Consider the following 25,181-nt stretch of genomic DNA (forward strand, 5'->3'; position numbering starts at 1 on the left):
CATAAACCTTTTAAATGATGGAGCATCAATAATTATTTACGCTTAAAATTGGGTCATTTTATTTGAATATGAAATAATAAAAATGTCCAACTAACAATGGAATTGTTTATTATGCTGTTATTCACAGAATTCAACATTTTGTTTGACATTGTGTTTTAAATAGAGAGTCGAAGACGAAAGTTAATCATTATGACTCTTCATTGCAATTCCCTATCCAATTGCACACTGCACATGCAGTCATTCGTAATAACACAGTTGAGCCCTTGGCCGTCCCATATCTTATTATGCCAATTAATTTTCACGTCCTATGGGAATCATTTGGAAATACTTGTCATTATGCCAACCATAGCAGCCTATTAGATTTGCATACGGCATTTAGAACCACCGGACTTTTACCTTTATTTCAAGTGCACATTTCCGGGTAGTCTGACAGACACACAGTAGACACACAGTGATAAAGTTCAACAAAGGTAGATCTCTCAGAACTGCACTCTAGCTACCACAGTTGACACTTCAAACCTGGATTATAAGGAAAAGGGGAGGCATCCTCGGCCTGCAACATCTGATCAAGCAGCCAGCAGATTACCCTGAGTAAGCAGCACCTTAACCAGGTAATTACACTCTGTGGATTTACTCTTTTAAACAATTGTTTGATACAATAGTTTTAAATTGTTACTGTATCTAACAGCAACGTATACTATTATTATTTGGAACATGGTTATATTTATCTTAATTTGACGACAAAGATTCCCTTTCACATATAACTTCTGTGTTTTCCCCACAATAAACTACCATGTCAACACATTTGTTAGTCAGATCTCTTTCCAGACTTTGTTGCTCGGGAATTTGTTACTTCTACTTTGCCTAGTTTACTGCCATAGGGCAGCACTGAGGCACAGACCATGGCAAAACAGAAACCATATCCCTGTGTTAATAAATAATGATAGACACAGGGATAGGACAGGGGAGTTAAATAACTTACTGAAGACAGCCATTCCATCCAAAACATGTGATGTGTATTCGATAGCACAGCTTTATTTGTAAGATGGGAATAGCATCGAGGTATGATCTCAGAAGTCTTGTATTTGCCCCTTCTTTATACCCAAGGGGGTCTTGTTACTAGTGGCACGTTTATGTCTCGTTTCCAGATCTCATTTTATGTAATGGCAAGCTGATTCTCATGAATTGTTTTACTGAGAATACAGTAGGAGGACCTTTCAGACCTCCAGGGGACTAAAGAAGAGAGGGACAGACAGAAACCCCCACCGGGTTAACCACTATAGAAGAAGATCAAGCCAAGGATCCCTATGTCACACTACAACAACACTGGAGTATATAACAACCCTGCCTATCATGACAGTGACACCCTGGAGATAGATAGGAGGTATGTGTGTCAACTTGTACGATTGTGTTGTTTGGATGTTTGTTATAATTCTGCTTTAACTGGGTAGAGAACCTGAATGGGTAGAGAACCTGAATGGGTAGAGGGCTTGAATGAAATGTTGATGGACAGCTCTTAAAAAATGTTTTGGGGGTGAGTGCACAAATAACTCAAATATGAGAAGTGAAGTAAAACATAATGGTCCAGTATTAGAAAATAATTCTGAGAGGATCTTTTGTTCTGTATATTTAAATGTAAACCATCACTGTGCTTGGTCACATCATCTCTAATCTCTCAATTAGTGTCAGATTTTTTATAGTGCCAGTGCCATTACATATTGTAGCAGGAAGCTATCCCTGAAATGAATACTGTCAAAGTGGGCCAATTCTCATTCTTTGTGTGTTGAATGTTGTGTTACAGTACAAGGAGTTTGTTGTCATTTTAAGTTAATGACGTGCTAAGTACTAGAGACGGTCATGAACCTTCAGCGGTGTGACCAAAGTAATGGTATTTCTTACAAGAGACTCACTTTATAGCGCCTCAGAAAAAAAACCATTATTGTCTATGACAGATGTCATATGTCTATAATAATATTGTAGCATGATTCTTAGAACACCATCAGCAGCGTTATGAGTAATGATTAAGGCGTTGGACTGACTGATGCAGGGTTTATACAACAACACACCAGTAATGTTATCTCCTCCGCCCTTCTCTCCAAAGTCCTTCCAGGAAATCCCAATCCCATCATAGTAACCCACATGGTAACCCCTACCCCAGGGATGATGGAGCCGGGGGGCAGAGGGGCAGGTCCGACCTCCAGCAGCTCCCAGGAGGGGTCCAGTCCAGCTACAACGATGCCCAGGAGAGAGTGCCCTGGGGCGGGTGGCAGGAGGGGAGCTGGAGGGGCAGAGACAGCATTCCCATGGGTCTCCTTCCTCCCCGGTCAGAGAGCCCACGATGGCAGCAGCATGACCTCAGTAAGTCGATGTTTGATTTAATTGATTAATTAGACAATAAAAACAAATAATGTACAGCCACACACCGATGTAATGGCAGTACACACGTTTTCTGATGGGAGATTGTATTGTAAACAGATCTGAGAAATATGATCCCTTGTGCTGTAGTAAGGGTAGTCTCTCCTCCCAAGATTTGGTTCTGGGTTCGGAGGGGATAGTATGGCCATGATTTTGTTGGAAGGCAGCCTGGTCCAATAGACTAGACGTAACATAGTAAATATATATCCGTGACACTCAAATTAGTATGATATGTTACGTTTGGTATGTTTACATAAGTCCAGTATGAAGGAAGTTTGAGGTAGTTTTGTGAGCCAATGCTCAGTAGCAATAGCGCTTACGCTAGTTAGCAACTTTCTTCAAACTGCATGTAAAGACATAAAAATCATCCTACTCTGGGGACCTAGATGAAGGGCCTCATTGCCAAACCCTTTAACCCTTTAACCTAACTCTAACCTCAACCCTGACCTTAACCCCTAACCCCTAGCCACCTAGCTAATGTTAGCATTAGCCACTTAGCCACCTAGCTAACGTTAGCCACAACAAATTGGAATTCGTAACATATCATATGCTTTGCCAATTCGTAACATATTGTACGAATCACAATTTGTAACATATTGGTTGAATTGCAATTTGTAACATATCATACGAATTGTCATTCGTAACATATCATATGAAATGGATGGACACCCACAAATAAATACATACAGTACCATATGAAACGTAACACATCGTACTAATAGGAGTGTCTGGATTTACTTTACTATGTTAAGTCTACCCCTGAGTCCAGGTTGGGAATGGAGTAGTATTTCAGTGTGGCTGGTCTTCAGGTTCTGTGTTGCTAAGTGACTTTGAATTTCTTCTATTACCTCCTGCCTTTTGTTTGGTTAATTCTTTGTGTTTTCAATGTTGTTATAGGTACCATAGCCACCTACTTTTCGAACGCTTTTAAAACACGGAAGCCAAACGCTCAAACTATTGCAACAACATCAGTGGAGGCTGCTGAGGGGAGGATGACTCATGATAATGGCTGGAATGGAGCGATTGGAATGGCATCAAACCATGTGTTGATGTATTTGTTACCATTCCACTAATTCCTCTCCAGCCAGTACCATGAGCCCGTCCTCCCCAATTAAGGTACCACCAACGTCTTGTGAACTTGTGCTTTATCATAATTCATATGTGCTCCACTAAAAATCCTTGCAATTGGCATGTTTCTGATAGCGAAACATCCTGACAAAATACAACATATTACTTGCCTTATGTGCCTGGACCTTGTAGACTAAACTGCAGAGAAAAAAATCCCACAACTGATTCAAATGGTTGCCCAATCAGGCAGGCTAGATGCAGTTATTTCCAAATGATTACCGGGATGTATTCAAAACGCCAGGCTTTTGAGCGGTTTTTCAAATGGCATGGGCTATTGGTTGCAGTTTACAGGCTAGACTACAGTTTTGTACTCACTTGAAAACAATAATAACATTCCTCATTACACTGTGTTGTGGTAGCATAGGTAGGATACATTTATTGTCCCTAAAAAAAGTAAACATATGGTAGCTTTTCCAGCTGCAAACCGGGGGACTGGGAGAGAGCGCACTCAGCGCAGCCTCGGGAGCGCACCTAGTGTAGAGCTACCTATGATTTCGTTATCTGATCAACTTTTTAAAATGTTGCTTTGTACATTGACTGGATATATTCACTACAGTATTAAGCCTAACATTGAGCTTATAAATAATGGTCTAATATGCATACACTTCTACTTAGGCTATAGGCTACATCTCGAGCCTGTCTGTCTTTGTTCTGTTGTGCAATTACGCACCTGGCTTCTCCACTGACACAGCTATTCCTCTTAAATCTTGAGGAGTCCCAGGAAAAGACAAGAGTACAAAAGCTATTTGCACCCTTATTTCGACCTTTCTTCTTTAGCCTACTAACCGCCTATTGGAGGATAGATGCACGCGTGCACTCCCTTTCGGAATGTAAAATAGGCTACAGCTTTACGAGCGGGGAGTTGGAAAGGAGAAGCCCATATTTTCCTATAGTAGGCCAATCTTAACACCCGGCTACATCCTGACAAAATACACCATATGAGAGGCCTGCTAATGTACCTTTCTTGTGCTTCTAAACTGTCGCGAATAGACCTGAACTGATCCAAATGGTTGCATAATCAGACCTATAGGCTGTAGGCCTATGCAGTTACTTCGGAATGAAACAAAACAGGACGTTTGAGCGGTTATTCAAATGAGCCTACATCATTGCAGTTTACAGCCTATAGACAATAATTGTGACCTCACTTCATAACAAGAATACATTCCTCGTTGCACTGTGTTGTTGTAGCCCAGGTACAATAATGTATTGTCTAAAAACGTAGTCCTGTGCCTAATCAATAATGGAACTTTGCGTGCCCGTGAACCACAGTGCGCAGCCTGGAGGAACGTACTGCAGATTTGCCATTTCATAAACTTGTAACGGACTTTGACAGGTAAATATTTAGACTATAGCTGCAATATTTAGCTAATGCATGGCCTAATACCTAGCTAATATTTAGCTTCTTACTTCAGCTACACATCACTAGCCTCTCTTTTCCAGCTGTGCCCGTGGGTCACAGGCTATAACAAGCCACTCTGCAATAGGCGATTCCTCTTCTGGTGAATTCCCAGGAAAGCTATAGGCTACAAAACTATAGGACATTTATTTGTATTCTTTTTTTAAATTACAAAGCCTAATAGCCTATTCAGGGAAAGGAGCAGGCTTTCTTTTACTAATTGCTGAATGTAAAACAGGCCTACAGCATAGAAAATCAATTTCGGGAAAATTGAGGAGAGAAAGTGTGTTGGTGTGATTGATCACGTCTGACCTGTTATGATTATAACATTGTTGCACTGATTCATTGCAAATAGTTGTACAGGACATAGCCTAGATGAGCACAGTGAAAAATAAGACACAAAGGAATTGACAACCATTAGAAAAATGGAAATCACTTGCAAACCACTTGAGCAAAGAGGCAATGAGAAGCTGTAAAATTTGTGCAGGCTCAGCGTTTGTTGTTCAATTGCTACATTTAAATACGAGTTACTATATTATTTTTCATTTGACCTAGATGTACATTGAAGTGTTATTTGCAGTTGTCACTATGACAATGAACACAGTATCTGTGCGTTAGAGACCTCGTGAATGGTCTAGTGTTACCACCTTATTAATAGGCAGTGTGCAGAAGAATGTTTTGATCAGTTGATTGACAGGTGCAGGCCTGCAGAACAATAAACCATAAACTTTCCTCTAGTGTGGATGCTCACCAACGTTGTATAGTTATGTAGACTATAGTTATCATTGTAGTTATTGGCTTTGTGGAGGCCCTAATCTCATACACAACACAATTCACGTAATTATCACAACATAACTCCTAGTAGGTCTAGCTAACGTTTGAGAACTTGAATGAAATTCATATACAGTTACACTTGCACTTGTTTACTTGACTTTTATACTCTATAAAGTGACTCCTTCAAATAACTTTTCAAGCTTTTTCAAGCAGAAATTTGCATCATGTAGCACAAACTCAAAAAGTTCTGGGACACTGTAAAGTCCATGGAGAATAAGAGCACCTCTTCCCAGCTACCCACTGCACTGAGGCTAGGTAACACTGTCACCACCGATAAATCCACTATAACTGAGAATTTCAATAAGCACTTTTCTACCGCTGGCCATGCTTTCCACCTGGCTACCCCTACCCTGATCAACAGCCCTGCACCCCCACAGCAACTTTCCCAAGCCTCTCCATTTCTCCTTCACCCAAATCTAGATAGCTGATGTTCTGAATGAGCTGCAAAATCTGGACCCCTATAAACCAGCCGGGCTAGACAATCTGGACCCTCTTTCTAAAAATTATCTGCCAAAATTGTTGCAACCCCTATTACTAGCCTGTTCAACCTCTCTTTCATATCATCTGAGATTCCCATAGATTGGAAAGCTGCCAAAGTCATCCCCCTTTTCAAAGGGGGAGACACTCTAGACCCAAACTGCTACAGACCTATATCTATCCTACCCTGTCTTTCTAAGGTCTTCGAAAGCCAAGTTAACAAACAGGTTACCGACCATTTCAAATCCCCCCTTACCTTCTCCGCTATGCATTCTGGTTTCAGAGCTGGTCATGGGTGCACCTCAGCCACGCTCAAGGTCCGAAACAACATCATAACTGCCATCGATAAGAGATTACTGTGCAGCCGTATTCATCGACCTGGCTAAGGCTTTCGACTCTGTCAATCACAACATTCTTATTGGCAGACTCAACAGCCTTGGATTCGCCTGGTTCACCAACTACTTCTCTGATAGAGTTCAGTGTGTCAAATCGGAGGGCCTGTTGCCAGGGCTTCTGGCAGTCTCTATGGGGGTGCCACAGGGTTAAATTCTGGGGCCGACTCTCTTCTCTGTATACATCAATGATGTCGCTCTTGCTGCGGGTGATTCTTTGATCCACCTCTACGCAGATGACACCATTCTGTATACCTCTGGCCCTTCTTTGGACACTGTGTTAACTAACCTCCAGACGAGCTTCAATGCCATACAACTCTCCTTCCGTTGCCTCCAACTGCTCTTAAATGCAAGTAAAATTAAATGCATGCTCTTCAACCAATCGCTGCCCACACCTGCCCGCCCGTCCAGCATTACTACTCTGGACGGTTCTGATTTAGAATATGTGGACAACTATAAACACCTAGGTGTCTTGTTAGACTGTAAACTCTCCTTCCAGACTCACATTAAGCATCTCCAATCCAAAATGAAATCTAGAATCAGCTTCCTATTTTGCAACAAAGCATCCTTCTCTCATGCTGCCAAACATACCCTCGTAAAACTGACCATCCTGCCGATCCTCGACTTTGGCGATGTCATTTACAAAATAGCCTCCAACACTCTACTCAACAAATTGGATGCAATCTATCACAGTGCCATCCGTTTTGTCACCAAAGCCCCATATACTACTCACCACTGCGACCTGTACTCTCTTGTTGGCTGGCCCTCGCTTCATATTCGTCGCCAAACCCACTGGCTCCAGGTCATCTACAAGTCTCAACGAGGTAAAGCCCCGCCTTATCTCAGCTAAATGGTCACCATAGTAGCACCCACCTGTAGCACGCGCTCCAGCAGGTATATCTCACTGGTCACCCCCCCAAAGCCAATTCTTCCTTTGGCCGCCTCTCCTTCCAGTTCTCTGCTGCCAATGACTGGAACGAACTGTAAAAATCACTAAAGCTGGAGACTCTTATCTCCCTCACTAGCTTTAAGCACCAGCTGTCAGAGCAGCTCACAGATCACTGCACCTGTACATAGGCCATCTGTAAACAGCCATCCAACTACTTCATCCCCATACTGTATTTATTTATCTTGCTCCTTTGCACCCCAGTATCTCTACTTGCACATTCATCTTCTGCACATCCTACCATTCCAGTGTTTAATTGCTATATTGTAATTACTTCGCCACCATGGCCTATTTGTTGCCTTTACCTCCCTTATCCTACCTCATTTGCACATGCTGTATATAGACTTTTTCTACTGTATTATTGATTTTATGTTTGTTTATTCCATGTGTAACTCTGTGTTGTTGTATGTGTCGAACTGCTTTTCTTTATCTTGGCCAGGTCGCAGTTGCAAATGAGAACTTGTTCTCAACTAGCCTACCTGGTTAAATAAAGGTGAAATAAAAATGTTTTTTTTTAAATGACCTACCGCAGAAGTAAAGCAGAAATCGAATCCATCACTTCCGTTGTTTGGCTGTGCCCATAGCAACGTTCGAATCCATCACTTCTGTTGTTTGGCTGTGCCCATAGCAATGTTCGAAAATGAGGTGGATGCGATTAATGAATCTAATGTTCTGTTCTCCATGATGTTCAGGTCACAGCGGGTACCAGATCGATCAGGCAACGCATTATGACACAACGCCTCCTGTACGACTTCCATCTGCAACTTCAGGTGCTGTTCAAACTTGGTCAAACCACTTTAAAGAGCACATACAGTAGATTACTCTCTATTTACTTCCTTACTTTACTTCTTTAGCTTTCAGTTGGTCCCTTTGATCATAAGAACCTTTGAGGTCAGTTGTTGCACTATCCTTGCTTCAGGCAGTTAGATTGGGTATGTCATTTTAGGCGAAATTAAAAAAAATATATTAAAAAAATGAAAGGGTCAGCTCCTTAAGAGGTTATTAAAGAGACACACAACTCAAAGATAGAATGAAAATCAAGATTGTTCATGTCATGACAGATTTTGTGTAGCTAACTTTTGCAATATTGCTATGGGGACAACCTATTGGAAATGTCAGGGACAGCTGTCTATCGTTGTCTCTGATTGGGAATCATACTTAGGCAGCCCTTTTTCCCTCCTTTCAGTGTGGTCAGTTAACTTTGCTGGTGGCACTATAGCCCTGTAAGCTTCACGGTTGTTTCTTTCTTTTGTTGGCAACGTTTTAAATAGAAAGGAAAATGTACGCTCACCACGCTGAACTTTGGTCCACTTCTTTTGACGGCCGTGACAGGAAACCTTTTTTTTAACCACCTCTATTTGATTTGTTTTAATCAAAGTTGATCATCAGCATTGACTTATTTACACAGTGTAAATATTGACTCACGACACACCCATGCAATGTGATTAGGGGTCTCCCCTTTCAAGCCACCCAAAACCACTTCCTTGTGCAATCAAGGACCATGTCAGTGTGTGAACCAATAAACCATGATGTATTGTAAGTTGTGTGTGCATGCCGTTCTTTGTATGTTCACTTGTTTGTACTGTAATTATGGGAATGAATTGTGTTTGCCAAGTCAATGGGTGGACATGATCTGAAATGAATGTGCAGAGTCCTTTCTATTAGCGTAACATATTATATATCCTCCGTATTGTTAGTGCTGATAGTAAGCCTATATGATGGATGGCTTTCTATTCGTTCAACACTCTTTATTAAGCTCATAATTCCTCAGTAATAGCTAGGCTGTCAGCTGTGTTTAATTAGATGTCCTCGTGTCTCCCAGGTCATGTTTCGATGAGGTTCAGGGGGTCGAGGAAGATGAGTCTATTCCCTGTAGGAGAGGCTGCTCTGGGCAATCTGGGCCTTTCTGAGGACGACATCAGGAATGAGATGGAGAATGGTGAGGGATGAAGAAGGGAGAGCCTCCATAGAAATGGAGTTACTAGAATTGTATTCCTATGGGCACAACCACTGTTGAGAATGCCTGTCCATTCTCCCGGTAGAAATATGATGTTTCTCTTTTCAATCGGTTCAGGACAATGTTATCCATTGAAGTCATATTCTAGATACACTGATTGAAGTAAAAGAAGTCACTATATACTATCTTTATAGCTCAATCATAACCCTCCATCACTTCTTATACTTAGATCACAATGATTTAACTCATATATGATATATTATATATGATTATATTCATATTTTTATATTACAACTCCGATCTAAAGGCATATTATGATTAATAACCTCACAGATCTGTTTTATCTTGTCTTTGTCCAACAGAGGAACAGAACTTGGTCAAAGAGCTGGTTGCCATGTCAACGAGGGACAGAATCAAGGCCACCCGAGACCTCCCTATGAGCTTTGATGACAAGAAACACATCAGGTACAGTTGTCATGTCACCGTCATAGGTCAAAAGGTGCCTGTTTTCTTAGTTTTACTATGGAAAGTTTAACTTATGACCAGGGGTAGTAAAATAAGTACTATGTACAAGGGTAGGTAGGTCATCGAGTGTGCAGTTATGTAGGCTTGCGATGTGAGATCATTGGGGGGAATAGTCACACACACAGACACACACACACATACACACCTTCTTGCGGTATGCGGGTAAGGAAGAAGTGTTTACCATAAGCGCATCGCATCGGCCAAGTCCAAAGTTTACAGCCACACAGCCAGCCAAGAGCACTGTGCAACTTTTGACAGGTCATATATTTTTATGAAGAGATAATGCTGTGATGCACGTATCATCATACGCTACATAACTGTATCAGACTGTAATCTTTACGTTTGTTTGATCTCTTATCTCCTAGGGGCCAAGTGTTGGCATTGAAATCATTCAAAAAGTCCCGGCAACTGAACTGCTTTTCAGACTGCTCGACGACTGTCTCACTGGTGAGCAGTTTGACTCTCTGACATCTTTGTGTCTCTCTGTGTGTCCTCCTGTCCTTATGCCCAACTTTACTTCCTGTGTGTCCTTGTACTGCACAAGCAGTGCCCTATTAGACTATGGCAAAGTGCAACGCTTCCTGTGGTTGGCTATCACTAAATCATTATGACTTTTATGAGCAATAGAATTTGCCAGGGTGACATTCAGTCTCTGCTTTCAGCGACACTTGAACATTGGCAAAAGCAGAAACAGACTGCCACCATGCAGGCGACAATACAATAACTTTCTACTTACATTGAACTGTTCCATCATCCACATCCTCTATTGACAATTACACCTTTTCTGTGACAGCTGTGCTATGAAATCTATGACAGTGCATTTGTGACATACAAGACCCCCACCACTGTTCTCAGACCAGTCTTCCCCCTCAGGCGTTCCGTAGGTGCGGTGCTAACATGACTTTAGCCAAGCAGACCCTGGAACTGTGGCGGGGTACCATGAAGGAGGTCGGGGGTAAATTTGGCACGGGGGTCCTCTCCTACTTCAAGTTCCTAAAATGGCTGCTGATGTTCAACATCTTCTCCTTCCTGGTCAACTTTGGTTTCATCACCATCCCCCAGCTCATCTATCACCCCACGCCAGACATCCCCGCTGGGGTCAGCTTCAAAGGGCTAGAGATACTGACCGGAGCGGTTTGTTGTTGTTAACTATTCACGCTACTTCTGGTAGAGGCTTTTGAGTGAATCATTCCAGAGCAGCATACGCTACGAATCTGATCAACATATTTGTTATACGACACCCCGTACTGTAAAGTCAGCATACAGTGAACAGTTACTGTGTGGTAAAAATGTTTTATTTTGATGTATCTATTTTCCCCACAGGGTTATTTCAGCCACACAGTGATGTATTATGGCGGCTACAGTAATAAAACACAAGGGACAGGGGGCCGGTCTGAGTACAACATGCAGCTGGCCTACTTCTTCACCATAGCAGCCTACATGGTGTTGTGTGGAGCCGCCCTCATCTACAGGTCAGTATGGGATGAGACTGCACAGTGATCATGTAACAGTAACATTGTATTGACCACTATTAACTCTGCTTTGGACTGTCATTTATGTCATGCATGGTTTGGTTTCCATGTGCTTCTTCATTGGTTTCAAGTGCCATTAAATAATTGATCAAAGCCAGTTGATCTCACATGTATGATGTCAAATCCACAATGCCATGACATTCACATCACACCTTTATATATTTATTTAACCTTTCCTTCATGTTGTAATAGTGCAGTAAAGGGACCCCTGTTCTCTCTCTTTCTCTCTGTCTCTCTCAATTCGATTCAAGGGGCTTTATTGGCATGGGAACCATATGTTAACATTGCCAAAGCAAGTGAAGTAGATAATATACAAAAGTGAAATAAACAAAAAAAAAATAACAGTAAACATTACACTCACAGAAATTCCAAAAGAATAAAGACATCACAAATGTAATATTATATATATATATATATATATAGTGTTGTAGCGATATGTAAATGGTTAAAGTACAAAATGGAAAATAAAAAATAATAATAAATCAAATATGGGTTGTATTTACAAACAAGTTTACGAGTCTGCTGTTAATGATAATGCAGAGGAGGTTCCCAAGGTTGCTGTTGACGAGAGCGTACAGTTCGCAGTGGTGGGTGGTATAAGGGGCTTTGGTGACAAAAAGGATGGCACTGTGATAGACTGCATCCAATTTGTTGAATATAGTGTTGGAGGCTATTTTGTAAATTACATCGCCGAAGTCGAGGATCGGCAGGATGGTCAGTTTTACGAGGGTATGTTTGGCAGCATGAGAGAAGGATGCTTTGTTGCGAAATAGGAAGCTGATTCTAGATTTAATTTTGGATTGGAGATGTTTAATGTGAGTCTGGAAGGAATGTTTACAGTCTAACCAGACACCTAGGTATTTGTAGTTGTCCACATATTCTAATAATATGCATATCTTATATTCTTTGCATGAGTAGCAGGAAGTTCAAATTGGCCACGCTATTTATCCAAAAGTGAAAATGCTGCCCCCTTTACCTTAAGAAGTTAACTTGGCTTTCAAAGACCTTAGAAAGGAAGGGTAGAATAGATATAGGTCTGTAGCAGTTTGGGTCTAGAGTGTCTCCCCCTTTGAAGAGGGGGATGACCGCGGCAGCTTTCCAATCTATGGGAATCTCAGATGATACGAAAGAGAGGTTGAACAGGCTAGTAATAGGGGTTGCAACAATTTCAGCAGATCATTTTAGAAAGAGAGGGTCTTATTCTCCATGGACTTTACAGTGTCCCAGAACTTTTTGAGTTTGTACTACAGCATGCAAATTTCTGTTTGAAAAAGCTAGCCTTAGCTTCCCTAACTGCCTGTGTATATTGTTTCCTAACTTCCCTAAAAAGTTGCATATCACGGGGGATATTCGATGCTAATGCAGAACGCCACAGGATGTTTTTGCGCTGGTCAAGGGCAGACAGGTCTGGAGTGAACCAAGGGCTATATCTATTCCTAGTTCAATTTTTTTAGAAGCACGAGCTCAGAAGATAGATGGGGGGCAATTAATTCACATATGGTGTCCAGGGCACAGCTGGGTGCAGAGGGTGGTCTATAGCAAGCGGCAACGGTGAGAGACATGTTTCTGGAAAGGTGAAGTAGAAGAAGTAGAAGTAGAAGCTCGAATTGTTTTGGTACAGACCTGGATAGTAAGCCTGCAGAGTTCTATCTATCTCTGCAGTAGATTGCAACACCACCCCCTTTGGCAGTTCTATCTTGGCTGAAAATGTTATAGTTAGGAATGGAAATTTCAGGGTTTTGGGTGGTTTTCCTAAGCCAGGATTGAGACACGGCTAAGACATTTGGGTTGGCAGAATGTGCTAAAGCAGTGAATAAAGCAAATTGAGGGAGTAGGCTTCTAATGTTAACATGCATGAAACCAAGGCTTTTACGGTTACAGAAGTCAACAAATGAGAGCACCTGGGGAGTAGGAGTGGAGCTAGGCACTGCATGTCCTGGATTAACCTCTACATCACCAGAGGAACAGAGGAGAAGTAGGATAAGGGTACGGCTAAAGGCTATAAGAACTGACCGTCTAGCGTTTTCGGAGCAGAGAGTAAAGGGAGCAGGTTTCTGGGCAGGATAGCATAGATTCAAGGCATAATGTACAGACAAAGGTATGGTAGGAAGAGAGTACATTGGAGGTAAACCTAGGCATTGAGTGATGAAGAGAGAGATCTAGTCTCTAGAGTCGTTTAAACCAGGTGATGTCATCGCATATATGGGAGGTGGAACAACATGGTTGGTTAAGGCATTGAGCAGGGCTGTAGGCTCTACAGTGAAATAAGACAGTAATCACTAACCAGTAATGGACAAGGCATATTGATATTAGGGAGAGGCATGTGTAGCCAAGTGATCGTATGGGTCCAGTGAGTGGTTGGGCTGGCTGGGGACACGGCGATTCAGACAGTTAGCAGGCCGGTGCTATCAAGCTAGCAGTTAGCAGGCCGGGGCTAGCAAGCTAGCATAAGGGCCTTAGAGGGACGTCGCAATGGGGGAAAAGTCTGTTTTTGCCTCCTCGTGCAGTGACGTCGATAGACCAGTCGTGGAATTAGTAGGGTTCCAAGTAGTAGAGGGGTCCAAGTCCAATTGGCAAAACGGGTATACTGGTCCAAGAAATTGGCCGGTGGATCAGTTAACAGTCTAATATGCTATAGATAGCTAGCAGGCCGCGGTTACCAGAATGGTCTTTCAGGGGATGCCGCGCCTAAGGGGCCTGTTATGTCGGTATTCCAGTTGTGAAGGATCGGCGGGGTTCCGTGCCCCGTACCGGCAGTAGAAGGTGTCCGGATATTGTAGCCGAGGAGTGGGCTTCAAGAGTAGCCCAGGAGCCCTAGCCGGGAGATGGGTCTAGCATGGGCTAGCCCCAGGCTAGTTGGTGCTTGCTACAGGACGGAAACGTTAGCCAAGAGTAGTCAACCCGGGTTGCGGTTAGCTAGCTGCCATGATCCAGATGAAAGGGTTCAGAGTTTGCGGTAGGAATCCGGGGATATGGAGAGAAAAATAGGTCCGGTATGCTCGGGTTTGAAACACGTTGTACAAACTGGCTAGAGCTTTCCGAGCTAAAGGTTAGCTGACTGATAACTGGTAGCTAGTTAGCTAGCTAGCTTCAGTTGAGGTATTCCAGTTTGGAGGTAAATATAAATACTTTTTAAAAAACAGATCCACACCACATTGGGTGAGGCGGGTTGCAGCAGATTATTTTGAAGTTGAGGTTTAGGAAAATATTAAAAAGAATGCGAAGAAAAAGATATAAAAAGATATATAAGTGGGACGAGACAAGACAAAGACGTCTGACTGCTCCGTCATCTTGGATTCAAAATTAACAGTAAACATTACACTCACATAAGTTCCAAAAGAATAAAGACATTTCAAATGTCATATTACATCTATATACAGTGTTGTAGCGATGTACAAAAGGGAAAATAAATCAACTTAAAAATACACATTTGTGTAGCAGACCCTCATGCCACATTGAGTCAAAGGCTTTTTTCAATCAACAAAGCATGAGAAGACTTTGTCTTTGTTTTGGTTTGTTTGTCAATTAGGGTGTGCAGAGTGAATACGTGGTCTGTCTGTAAAAAATTTGGTACAAAGCCAATTTGACATTTGCTCAGTACATTGTTTTTACTGAGGAAATGTATGAGTCTGCTGTTAATCATAATGCTGTTGACTCATATCCCACGGTAGTTAATTGGGGTCAAATATGTCTCCACTTTTGTGGATTGTTGACCTCCCCCTCTCTCTCTCTGCAGCATGGCCAGCTCGTTCAGGAAGAAGTATGTCCTTGCAGACTCAGGCTTGGGTGGAGCCTGGCAGCTCCTGTGTAGCTGGGACTTCAGTGTGACTAACGAGAAAGCCGTACGACAGCGCAAGAACAATCTGCGCATCCAACTCAAGGTCACTTTCACTGTAATCTCGGAAACCAGAACCAAATCTTGTGTGAGCTGGCCAGTTATCAGGCTTTTACAAGCGACTAATGTCACTGTTTTTGATAAACTATTACTGTAGCTTTGTTGACCTCATGGCCATCTCATTACTGTAGCTTTGTTGACCTCATGGCCATCTCATTACTGTAGCTTTGTTGACCTCATGGCCATATCATTACTGTAGCTTTGTTGACCTCATGGCCATATCATTACTGTAGCTTTGTTGACCTCATGGCCATATCATTACTGTAGCTTTGTTGACCTCATGGCCATATCATTACTGTAGCTTTGTTGACCTCATGGCCATATCATTACTGTAGCTTTGTTGACCTCATGGCCATCTCATTACTGTAGCTTTGTTGACCTCATGGCCATATCATTACTGTAGCTTTGTTGACCTCATGGCCATATCATTACTGTAGCTTTGTTGACCTCATGGCCATATCATTACTGTAGCTTTGTTGACCTCATGGCCATCTCATTACTGTAGCTTTGTTGACCTCATGGCCATATCATTACTGTAGCTTCATTGACCTCATGGCCATATCATAACTGTAGCTTTGTTACAAGAAAGAATGTAATATCGCTGAACAAAACCCACATTTGCGAAACTAGATAAATGCCCAGTACTTGTGACTCAGTACTTATCTGCTCATCCATACATAGAATACTCTGCACTCTGACTTGTTAGGGGGCCCAAATAGGATCTCTCTCAGATAACCAACTGTGAAATAACTTTGAAATAATGTTTCCATTCCCCTCCAGGAGTCCTTATCAGAAAAGGTCCAGGTGGCCCTGCTACCTCTGACAGAGAGGCTGAAGCACTATGGGGTCTTCCTGGGTACCTGGCTCCTCTCCACGGGCATGGCCTTGGGCTGTGGCGCCAGTGTCTACTTCCTGTGTCAATATGACACATGGGTATGGTACATTTTATTAACTTTCATATAACCAGGAAGCCCCATTGAGGTCAGAAGAACTCTTTCCCAAGGGAGACCTTAAGTAAACGTAGTGACACGATGACACGTGGCTTCCTGGTAAAGCTTGTGTTGTTAATGTATGATCCGGTATGTATTCACACTGTGTAGCTCCGGGACCAGTGTCGATGACAATTGTATAAGACATACCCTTGTGTACAGTAAGTCAAAGTGAGTCATAGTGTCTGTGTGTACCTGAGCATATCTGCATCATATAGCATCAATACAATACTACTTTCCTGGCAGTACAGGGTGTGGTCTTTATAATGGTGTTAGTGGGACATCATTGCTACACTTCCACCAAATTAATATTCTATAATTTTTTTCAATTTAACCTTCATTTAACCTTCATTTAACTAAGCAAGTCAGTTAAAAACAAATTCTTATTTACAATGACGGCCTACACCGGCCAAACCCAGACGAAGCTGGGCCAATTGTTCTGCCGCCCTGTGGGACTCCCAATCACAGCCGGTTGTGATACAACCTGGGTTTGAACCAAGGTGCCTGTAGTGACGTCTCTAACACTGAGAAGCAGTGCCTTAGACTGCTGCGCCACTCGGGAGCACCTAAGACTTACCCTACACCATTGTGTCACCACTGATTTATTGTTCATGGAAGCTCAAGTGTTTGTGTTTCCATCAGGAGTGTGACGATAAAGACTTGGGGAGAACAGAATCAACAACATCTGCATCATCAAGACTGTTGCTTTGTGACAAGGTGTTAAAGTCCACAGTCCACAGTTAGCCATCGTTGTGTATAAATATCCAGGGCCTTGGCTCCAAGTCAGAGCAGGTCAGCCGGAGACATGGCCCAGTGAGACATGGGTGCCGGCCTGCGTAGATGGAAACAGAAAAATCTGAGCCTTTTGTGTAAAACATCGGGGTAAATCTCAACTGGAAACGGGACACTTTATCTTGCTAAAGCTGTGATTGATTATGTCCTGACTTCAGTGTCTTATCTTTTCTCCAGGCTGGTTGCTTCTAGGCACTGATCTATGAACAGCTCACCCTCTCCAAAGCCTCTTTTTAACATGGGGGAAACACACACCTGTCCTTAGATCAGAACAAACTGACCTACTATGGTATCTTTCCAGCGGACGAGGCAGTCATGGGACAAAACTTCCGGCTCTCTCCTGGAGGAGGCCGCTACTCTCCTCCTCCCCTTTGTGGTGTCCCTGATCAATCTGGTCGTCCCTCTCTTCTACTCTCTGTTCAAAAAGATAGAGCACTACTCCAACCCTCGCATGCAGGTCTATGCCATCATAGTCAGGTTAGAGATGGATACAAAACACATTTAAAAATGCATACGCTACCGGTCAAAAGTTTAGATACACCTACTCATTCAAGGGTTTTTCTTTATTATATATTTTCTATATTTTGATTTGTTTAACACTTTTTTTGTTACTACATGATTCCATATGTGTTCTTTCATAGTTTTGATGTCTTCACTGTTATTCTACAATGTAGTTTAATAGTAAAAATAAAGAAAAACCCTGGAATGAGTAGGTGTGTCCAAACTTTAGACTAGTACTGTATATTGAAATCGATTGATCAAAACTATTTGCTCAATGATCAATTTAAAGCAATGGATAAATTAAATATTACAGTAATGCGTCAATTCTAAATATGCTTAATAAAATATCAGAAAAAAGCAGAAAGGTCATATACTGTACAAGGTTTTAGAAGACTGATGTTTTGAATGCCCTTTTCCTTTTTAGAAATGTCATTCTCAAGATGTCCATTCTGGGTATTCTCTGCTACCACTGGATGAAGGATGTGGCCAATACATTTTCAGTAAGTCCTTTTAAACCAAATCACATGCATGCTTTCAAAAATGTTTTTGATTGTCACTAATATGTACTGTATGTTCATTCACCACTGTGATTCCAATTGTTTGTCTTAGTGCTGGGAGTCCATCGTAGGACAAGCCTTGTACAGACTGGTTATTATGGACTTCCTCTTCATAATGTTAGGATCCTTCTTTGGAGAGTTCCTGAGCAAGTGAGTGGCATTTTCGAAACACATTTTCCCATAACGTGTTTACTTAAAGCTAAACATGCTACAGTATGCAGTAGAATTCTATACTGTAACTCATCTTTCTGTTTGGAGGGAAGGTTTCATTGAAAAATGCTCTTCTGTAACTCCTTAGTTCTTTTCTCCACCAGTGTCATTGGGACTAAATGCATACAGAGCCTGGGAGTTCCAGAGTTTGACGTTGCCAGGAATGTCCTTGACCTGATCTATGCACAGACCCTGGCATGGTATTTCATTACACTGTACTCTACTGTACTCTACTGTACTCTACTCTACTGTACTCTACTGTACTGTGCTCTACTGTACTCTACTGTACTGTACTCTACTGTACTGTATTCTACTCTACTGTACTCTACTGTACTGTACTGTACTCTACTCTACTCTACTCTACTCTACTCTACTGTGCTCTACTGTACTCTACTGTACTGTGCTCTACTGTACTGTACTGTACTGTACTCTACTGGACTGTACTGTACTCTACTGTACTGTGCTCTACTGTACTGTACTGTACTCGACTGGACCCTACTGTACTGTACTCTACTTTACTGTACTCTACTGGACTGTACTGGACTCTACTGTACTGTGCTCTACTGTACTCTACTGTACTGTACCATACTGTACTGTGTTCTAATGTACTCTACTCTACTGTACTCTACTGTACTGTGCTCTAATGTTCTCTACTCTACTGTACAGTGCTCTAATATACTCTACTCTACTGTACAGTGCTCTAATGTACTCTACTCTACCGTACAGTGCTCTAATGTACTCTACTCTCCTGCACAGTGCTCTAATGTACTCTACTCTACTGTACTGTGCTCTAATTTACTATACTCTACTGTACTCTACTCTACTGTACTGTGCTCTACCATACTGTACTGTACCGTACTGTACTGTGTTTTAATGTACTCTACTCTATTGTACTCTACTGTACAGTGCTCTAATGTTCTCTACTCTACTCTACTGTACAGTGCTATAATGTTCTCTACTCTACTCTACTGTACAGTTCTCTAATGTACTCTACTCTAGTGTACAGTGCTCTAATGTACTCTAATGTACTCTACTGCACAGTGCTCTAATGTACTCTACTCTACTGTACTCTGCTCTAATTTACTATACTCTACTGTACTCTACTCTACTGTGCTCTAATTTACTATACTCTACTGTACTATACTCTACTGTACTGTGCTCTAATGTACTCTACTCTACTGTGCTCTAATTTATCCTCTTCTACTCTACTGTACTGTGCTCTAATTTACTCTACTCTACTGTACTGTGCTCTAATGTTCTTCTACTGTACTGTGCTCTAATGGTTCTCTACTGTAACAGTACTCTACTGTAGGTCACCAAACTGAACTGTGCTGTCCTCGACTCTAATCTCTGTTCATCTATAGCTCCATCTATTTTCATAGTAAAACATAACACCACTGTGGATGAGATATGGTCAATTCTTATAACCATGTTTTTCTGTCTGCAGGATCGGAATCTACTTCTCTAACCCAGTATGGTTCTTCCCAGTGATACAAATAATCAAGTTCTTCATCCTCTTCTACCTAAAGAAGGTAACCTGTTCGGTATGGTTCTTCTACCTAAAGAAGGTAACCTGTTCAGTACGGTTCTTCTACCTAAAGAAGGTAACCTGTTCAGTATGGTTCTTCTACCTAAAGAAGGTAACCTGTTCAGCATGGTTCTTCTACCTAAAGAAGGTAACCTGTTCAGTATGGTTCTTCTACCTAAAGAAGGTAACCTGTTCAGTATGGTTCTTCTACCTAAAGAAGGTAACCTGTTCAGTATGGTTCTTCTACCTAAAGAAGGTAACCTGTTCAGCATGGTTCTTCTACCTAAAGAAGGTAACCTGTTCAGTATGGTTCTTCTACCTAAAGAAGGTAACCTGTTCAGTATGGTTCTTCTACCTAAAGAAGGTAACCTGTTCAGTATGGTTCTTCTACCTAAAGAAGGTAACCTGTTCAGTATGGTTCTTCTACCTAAAGAAGGTAACCTGTTCAGTATGGTTCTTCTACCTAAAGAAGGTAACCTGTTCAGTATGGTTCTTCTACCTAAAGAAGGTAACCTGTTCAGTATGGTTCTTCTACCTAAAGAAGGTAACCTGTTCAGTATGGTTCTTCTACCTAAAGAAGGTAACCTGTTCAGTATGGTTCTTCTACATAAAGAAGGTAACCTGTTCAGCATGGTTCTTCTACCTAAAGAAGGTAACCTGTTCAGTATGGTTCTTCTACCTAAAGAAGGTAACCTGTTCAGTATGGTTCTTCTACCTAAAGAAGGTAACCTGTTCATTATGGTAGATAAAATAGGCCCCTTAGCAGACACTTCTTATCCAAAGCAGTGAGTACATATTCAGTACAGTGAAAAAAGTATTTTATAGTACAAAGAGTGAGTACATTTTTAGTATGGCCATGTGACCCCTGCAGGAATTGCTAGCGCAGCACTCCATCCAACTGAGCCACACAGGACCATGGCTGACTCAGGTGACAGTAAGCTGAACCTTGGTGTTGATTCTCTGCCCTAGATACCATGCCATAGCAGAATGGGCCAGGCTCGTGTTACTCTCTTCTGAAGAGGGTGCTCAATGTTTCATGACACGCTTGAATGGCATAGAATTAGCTCCATTTATAGATGGTAGCGATGGTCACTAGGATTTTCCAATACAATGATGAAACATATATGAGTGTCCTGGAAACGAAAAGAGAGATGTTTCCCCTGTGGTACATACAGGGAAATCATTACATGTTCATCAACAAACTACAAGTGGAAGGTGTCTGCAATAAAGGATTTAGTTGATCAAATACAATAACATGATACCTGTTAAAAGTCCCCAAAGCACACACATCCCTGGGTCACTCCTCTTTTCAGTTCGCTGCAGCCAGCGACTGGAACAAGCTGCAACAAACACTCCAACTGGACCGTTTTATCCATCTCTTCATTCAAAGACTCGATCATGGACACTCTTACTGACAGTTGTGGCTGACAGTTGCGTGATGTAATGTTGTCTCTACCTTCTTGCCCTTTGTGCTGTTGTTCTGTGCCCAATAATGTTTGCACCCTGTTTTGTACTGCTACTATGTTTGCTGCTACCATGTTGTGTTGTCATGGGTTGCTGCCTTGCTTTGTTGTTGTCTTTAGGTCTCTCTTTATGTAGTGTTGTCTCTCTTGTTGTGATGTGTGTTTCGTCCTATATTTGTATATATTTTAAATGTTTATTCCCAGGTAGGCCGTCATTGTAAATAACACTTAGTTCTTAACTGACTTGCCTAGTTAAATAAAGGTGAAATAAAATACAAATAAATACCTCCCTGACAAATTAATAATGACTTTATTCCTGGATAATGTGCAGGTTAAATGTTACTCTCAGTTCTCCCTTATTGTCAAAGGTCATTGTTTGTTCACCTGTTCATCAAATCGTGCCGTTGCCAAGACACCGTCACCAGGCTCCTCCTCTCTCTATCTCCCTCTCCAGCTTTGTAATGCCCGGTCTATACTTTGTGTCCTCCAGGTCAGCCTGACCCAGAACTGCCAGCCCCCCAGGCGAGCCGGCAGGGCGGCTCAGATGCAAACCATCTTCATCGCTATCCTCTTCTTCCCTTCCTTCGTAGGGGCTCTGTCCATGGTGGCCTACACCGTGTGGACGTAGGTGTATAAGCGGTCAGGGCAAGGTTAATCTAGGGACTTATGTTATGTTAAGGCTGTCATAGATTAAGGCAAGGCCAAACAAACACCTGTAGATATATGGAGTGGTTCAGATTCCATCTAGTTCTGGATAAATATGGCTTGTTCAGAAGAACTGGAGTCTGTCATTAATTGATAACCAAGAGCTAAACTTGATTCAGATTTGGTTTAATTTTAGGGGCTGAGATAGTCCGTGGAATCATGCTGTTTGATTAGCAGCTATTCAAAAGCATGACGCTATACTTAAACCTTCCAGTAAGAAAGTTGAAAATGTGCTGAAAGTTGGATGATTGAAAGTTGGTTGACTTTGGCTCCTTTTCTCTGACCTAAGCATTTCAATCTGCCATGTCTCCCCTGATCCCTCCCCCAGTCTGCCCCCCTCAGACAAGTGTGGGCCCTTCAGGGGCCTCAACACCACCTTCAGTGCAATACAGATCTGGATGGATGATTTGAACAGGGTGGATGCGTTTCAGTGGACTGTCTGGATCTACCAGCACGTCATCAGGAGTGAGATATTCTACTTCCTGGTCTCTCTCATCATCCTGTGAGTTCCTCTTTGTTCATGTTGAGGTGGTTATGTTGGGTTAAAGTTGTGTTTATGAAGGTAACAAGTCGTTTTAAAGCACAGTCTTACGGTAAAGTGACAGTTGTCTTCAAAACGTGATATAAGGCATCTAAGTCATAAACTTAACTTGATTATGATTCCTAGAAATTATTGATCGTTTGAGCTGTTTGTCAAAAGACTGACTTGTACATTTTGCTAGTCACTCTTATCCATAGACTTACAGGAGCACTTAGGGTGAAGTGCCTTGCTCAAGGTCACATCGGTCAATTTTTCACCTAGTCAGCTTAGTGATTCAAACCAGCGACCTTTCGGTTACTGGCCCAATGCTCTTAACCGCTAGGCTACCTGCCTTGAAGCAGTATACCGAGGTCCTATCAAGCAATGCATTCAGCTTTTATAGCGTTGTCTACCGGATCAAGCCATCAAATACAATCTAGTGGCACTTTATGACATTAAATGCCTACTTTGCCCTTTCACATACTGTAATACAAACTCACTGACTGACCTCCTTTCCACAGTGTCTTCATTTACATCTTCAGGCAGATCACTCAGGGACGCCAGCTGCTTATCACTCTACTGAGACAGCAGATTGTTAATGTGAGTTCTGGTGAGCTGTCTGGTCCGACGTGTCTCGTCCATCAGAGCTGTTGTGTCCGAAGTGGTTGTGTCTACGTTATGATGTTGTTGAAGTGCCGGAGTAATGTATTTACCTGATTTCATATGAATGTGCAGTGTTGATGTTGTTCATTTTTATGAATTGTATTGACTGTCTAGAACGTACTATCTCCCTCCCTCCCTCTCTCTCTCTCTCTCTCTCTCTCTCTCTCTCTCTCTCTCTCTCTCTCTCTCTCTCTCTCTCTCTCTCTCTCTCTCTCTCTCTCTCTCTCTCTCTCACTCACTCTCTCACTCACTCACTCACTCACTCTCTCTCACTCACTCACTCACTCACTCTCTCTCTCTCTCTCTCTCTCTCTCACACTCTCTCTCTCTCTCTCACTCCCTTTATTAGGAAGGGAAGGACAAGGCGTTCTTGTTGGAGAAGCTACAGACCCTTCAGAAATCCAAGCAGAACAAACAGAAAAATAAAAAACAGGTGAGAGGATCAAAGAGAAATGACCTTGAGACTATCTAACTTAACCTTGAGACTATCATATTTAACCTTGAGACCATCTAACTTAACCTTGAGACTATCATATTTAACCTTGAGACTATCTAACTTAACCTTGAGACTATCTAACTTAACCTTGAGACCATCTAACTTAACCTTGAGACTATCGTATTTAACCTTGAGACTATCTAACTTAACCTTGAGACTATCTAACTTAACCTTGAGACTATCTAACTTAACCTTGAGACTATCTAACTTAACCTTGAGAGTATCTAACTTAACCTTGAGAGTAACCTTGAGACTATCTAACTTAACCTTGAGACTATCGTATTTAATCTAGAGACTATCGAACTTACCCTAGAGACTATCTAACTTAACCTTGAGACTATCTAATTTAACCTTGAGACTATCTAACTTAACCTTGAGACTATCTAATTTACAATATATACCTAAACTCCAATGTTATTTCAAATGTCATACTTGAACTTTGACCCTTTCTCTCAATCAGGTCAGGAAAAGACCGGAAAATGAATCCTCCTCTGGCATGCTCCAGGCTCTGATTGCCCGACAGCGGTTGGAGCAAGAGAATGGTGACAGCAGCAGCTCTTTCGGTGTGCCTATGCCTTCCGGCCACTCAGTCTCCACGACATCGAGTGCTATAATGCAGGCCATGCTAGCCAGGCAATACGCAGAGGACCAGGATGTAGCCAGTTATCGCGGGGTGCCATTTCCTGCAGACCAAACACCTGCGCCCTCCAGTGCACTGATACAGGCCATGCAAGCCAGGCAAAGAGCGGAGTCACAGAATGAGGACGAGTTTTACCGGGCGCCAGTTCAGTCACAGAACCCAGTAAACGCGTTACCCAGTGCGATGATACAGGTGATGCAAGCCAGGCAGAGGGCGGAGTCAGAGCAGGAAGAGGACCAGTTTTACCGGACGCCAGTTCATTCAGAACACCCAGTGTCATCACACCCAGTGCGATGATGCAGGGTTTTCAGTACATTCAGAACACCCAGTGTCATCAACGTCCAGTGCGATGATGCAGGTCATGCAGGCCAGGCAGAGAGCAGAGGAGGAGGAGAGCGAGTTTTACCGGGCACCTGCTTCTTCACAGCACCCAGATGCGTCAGGCACCGGTAGTGCTCTGATACAGGCCATGCTAGCCCGACAACAGGTAGAGGAGGAGTACGGTGACAGATACTGAGCATGACCGAGAACTGAACCACTTGGGGGAAAGATGGCGGACACAATTGAAATGTGACCAGCTGTAGAAAGCAGAGAAATATCAGAAGATTCTGACAGGCATC

General features: G+C 42.3%; 1 protein-coding gene across 1 annotated transcript; it reads left to right on the forward strand.

The window, feature by feature from the left end:
* Positions 1–292: 292 nt before the first annotated feature.
* LOC118381808 (transmembrane channel-like protein 5) lies at positions 293–24,858 on the forward strand. Its single transcript, XM_052505101.1, has 21 exons — positions 293–611; positions 1,199–1,384; positions 2,102–2,358; positions 8,281–8,358; positions 9,411–9,527; positions 9,908–10,010; positions 10,436–10,517; positions 10,944–11,204; positions 11,394–11,542; positions 15,339–15,483; positions 16,278–16,430; positions 17,580–17,755; positions 18,204–18,279; positions 18,389–18,486; positions 18,651–18,746; positions 19,994–20,078; positions 22,028–22,161; positions 22,571–22,744; positions 23,284–23,362; positions 23,775–23,858; positions 24,382–24,858. The coding sequence occupies exons 2-21, from the start codon at positions 1,308–1,310 to the stop codon at positions 24,856–24,858; spliced, it is 2,901 nt and encodes a 966-aa protein (XP_052361061.1). The 5' UTR covers positions 293–611; positions 1,199–1,307.
* The last annotated feature ends 323 nt before the right edge of the window (positions 24,859–25,181 follow it).

Source organism: Oncorhynchus keta, unplaced genomic scaffold, assembly GCF_023373465.1.
Source record: "Oncorhynchus keta strain PuntledgeMale-10-30-2019 unplaced genomic scaffold, Oket_V2 Un_contig_2237_pilon_pilon, whole genome shotgun sequence".
In the NCBI taxonomy this organism is placed as follows: Eukaryota; Metazoa; Chordata; class Actinopteri; order Salmoniformes; family Salmonidae; genus Oncorhynchus; species Oncorhynchus keta.

Bases quoted from the DNA above. Each gene is read 5' to 3' on its own strand.
- LOC118381808 (XM_052505101.1), top strand. From the start codon at position 1,308: ATGTCACACTACAACAACACTGGAGTATATAACAACCCTGCCTATCAT. The intron at 10,011-10,435 runs GTACAGTTGTCA...CTTATCTCCTAG, and splicing joins GATGACAAGAAACACATCAG to GGGCCAAGTGTTGGCATTGA. The intron at 10,518-10,943 runs GTGAGCAGTTTG...CTTCCCCCTCAG, and splicing joins GCTCGACGACTGTCTCACTG to GCGTTCCGTAGGTGCGGTGC.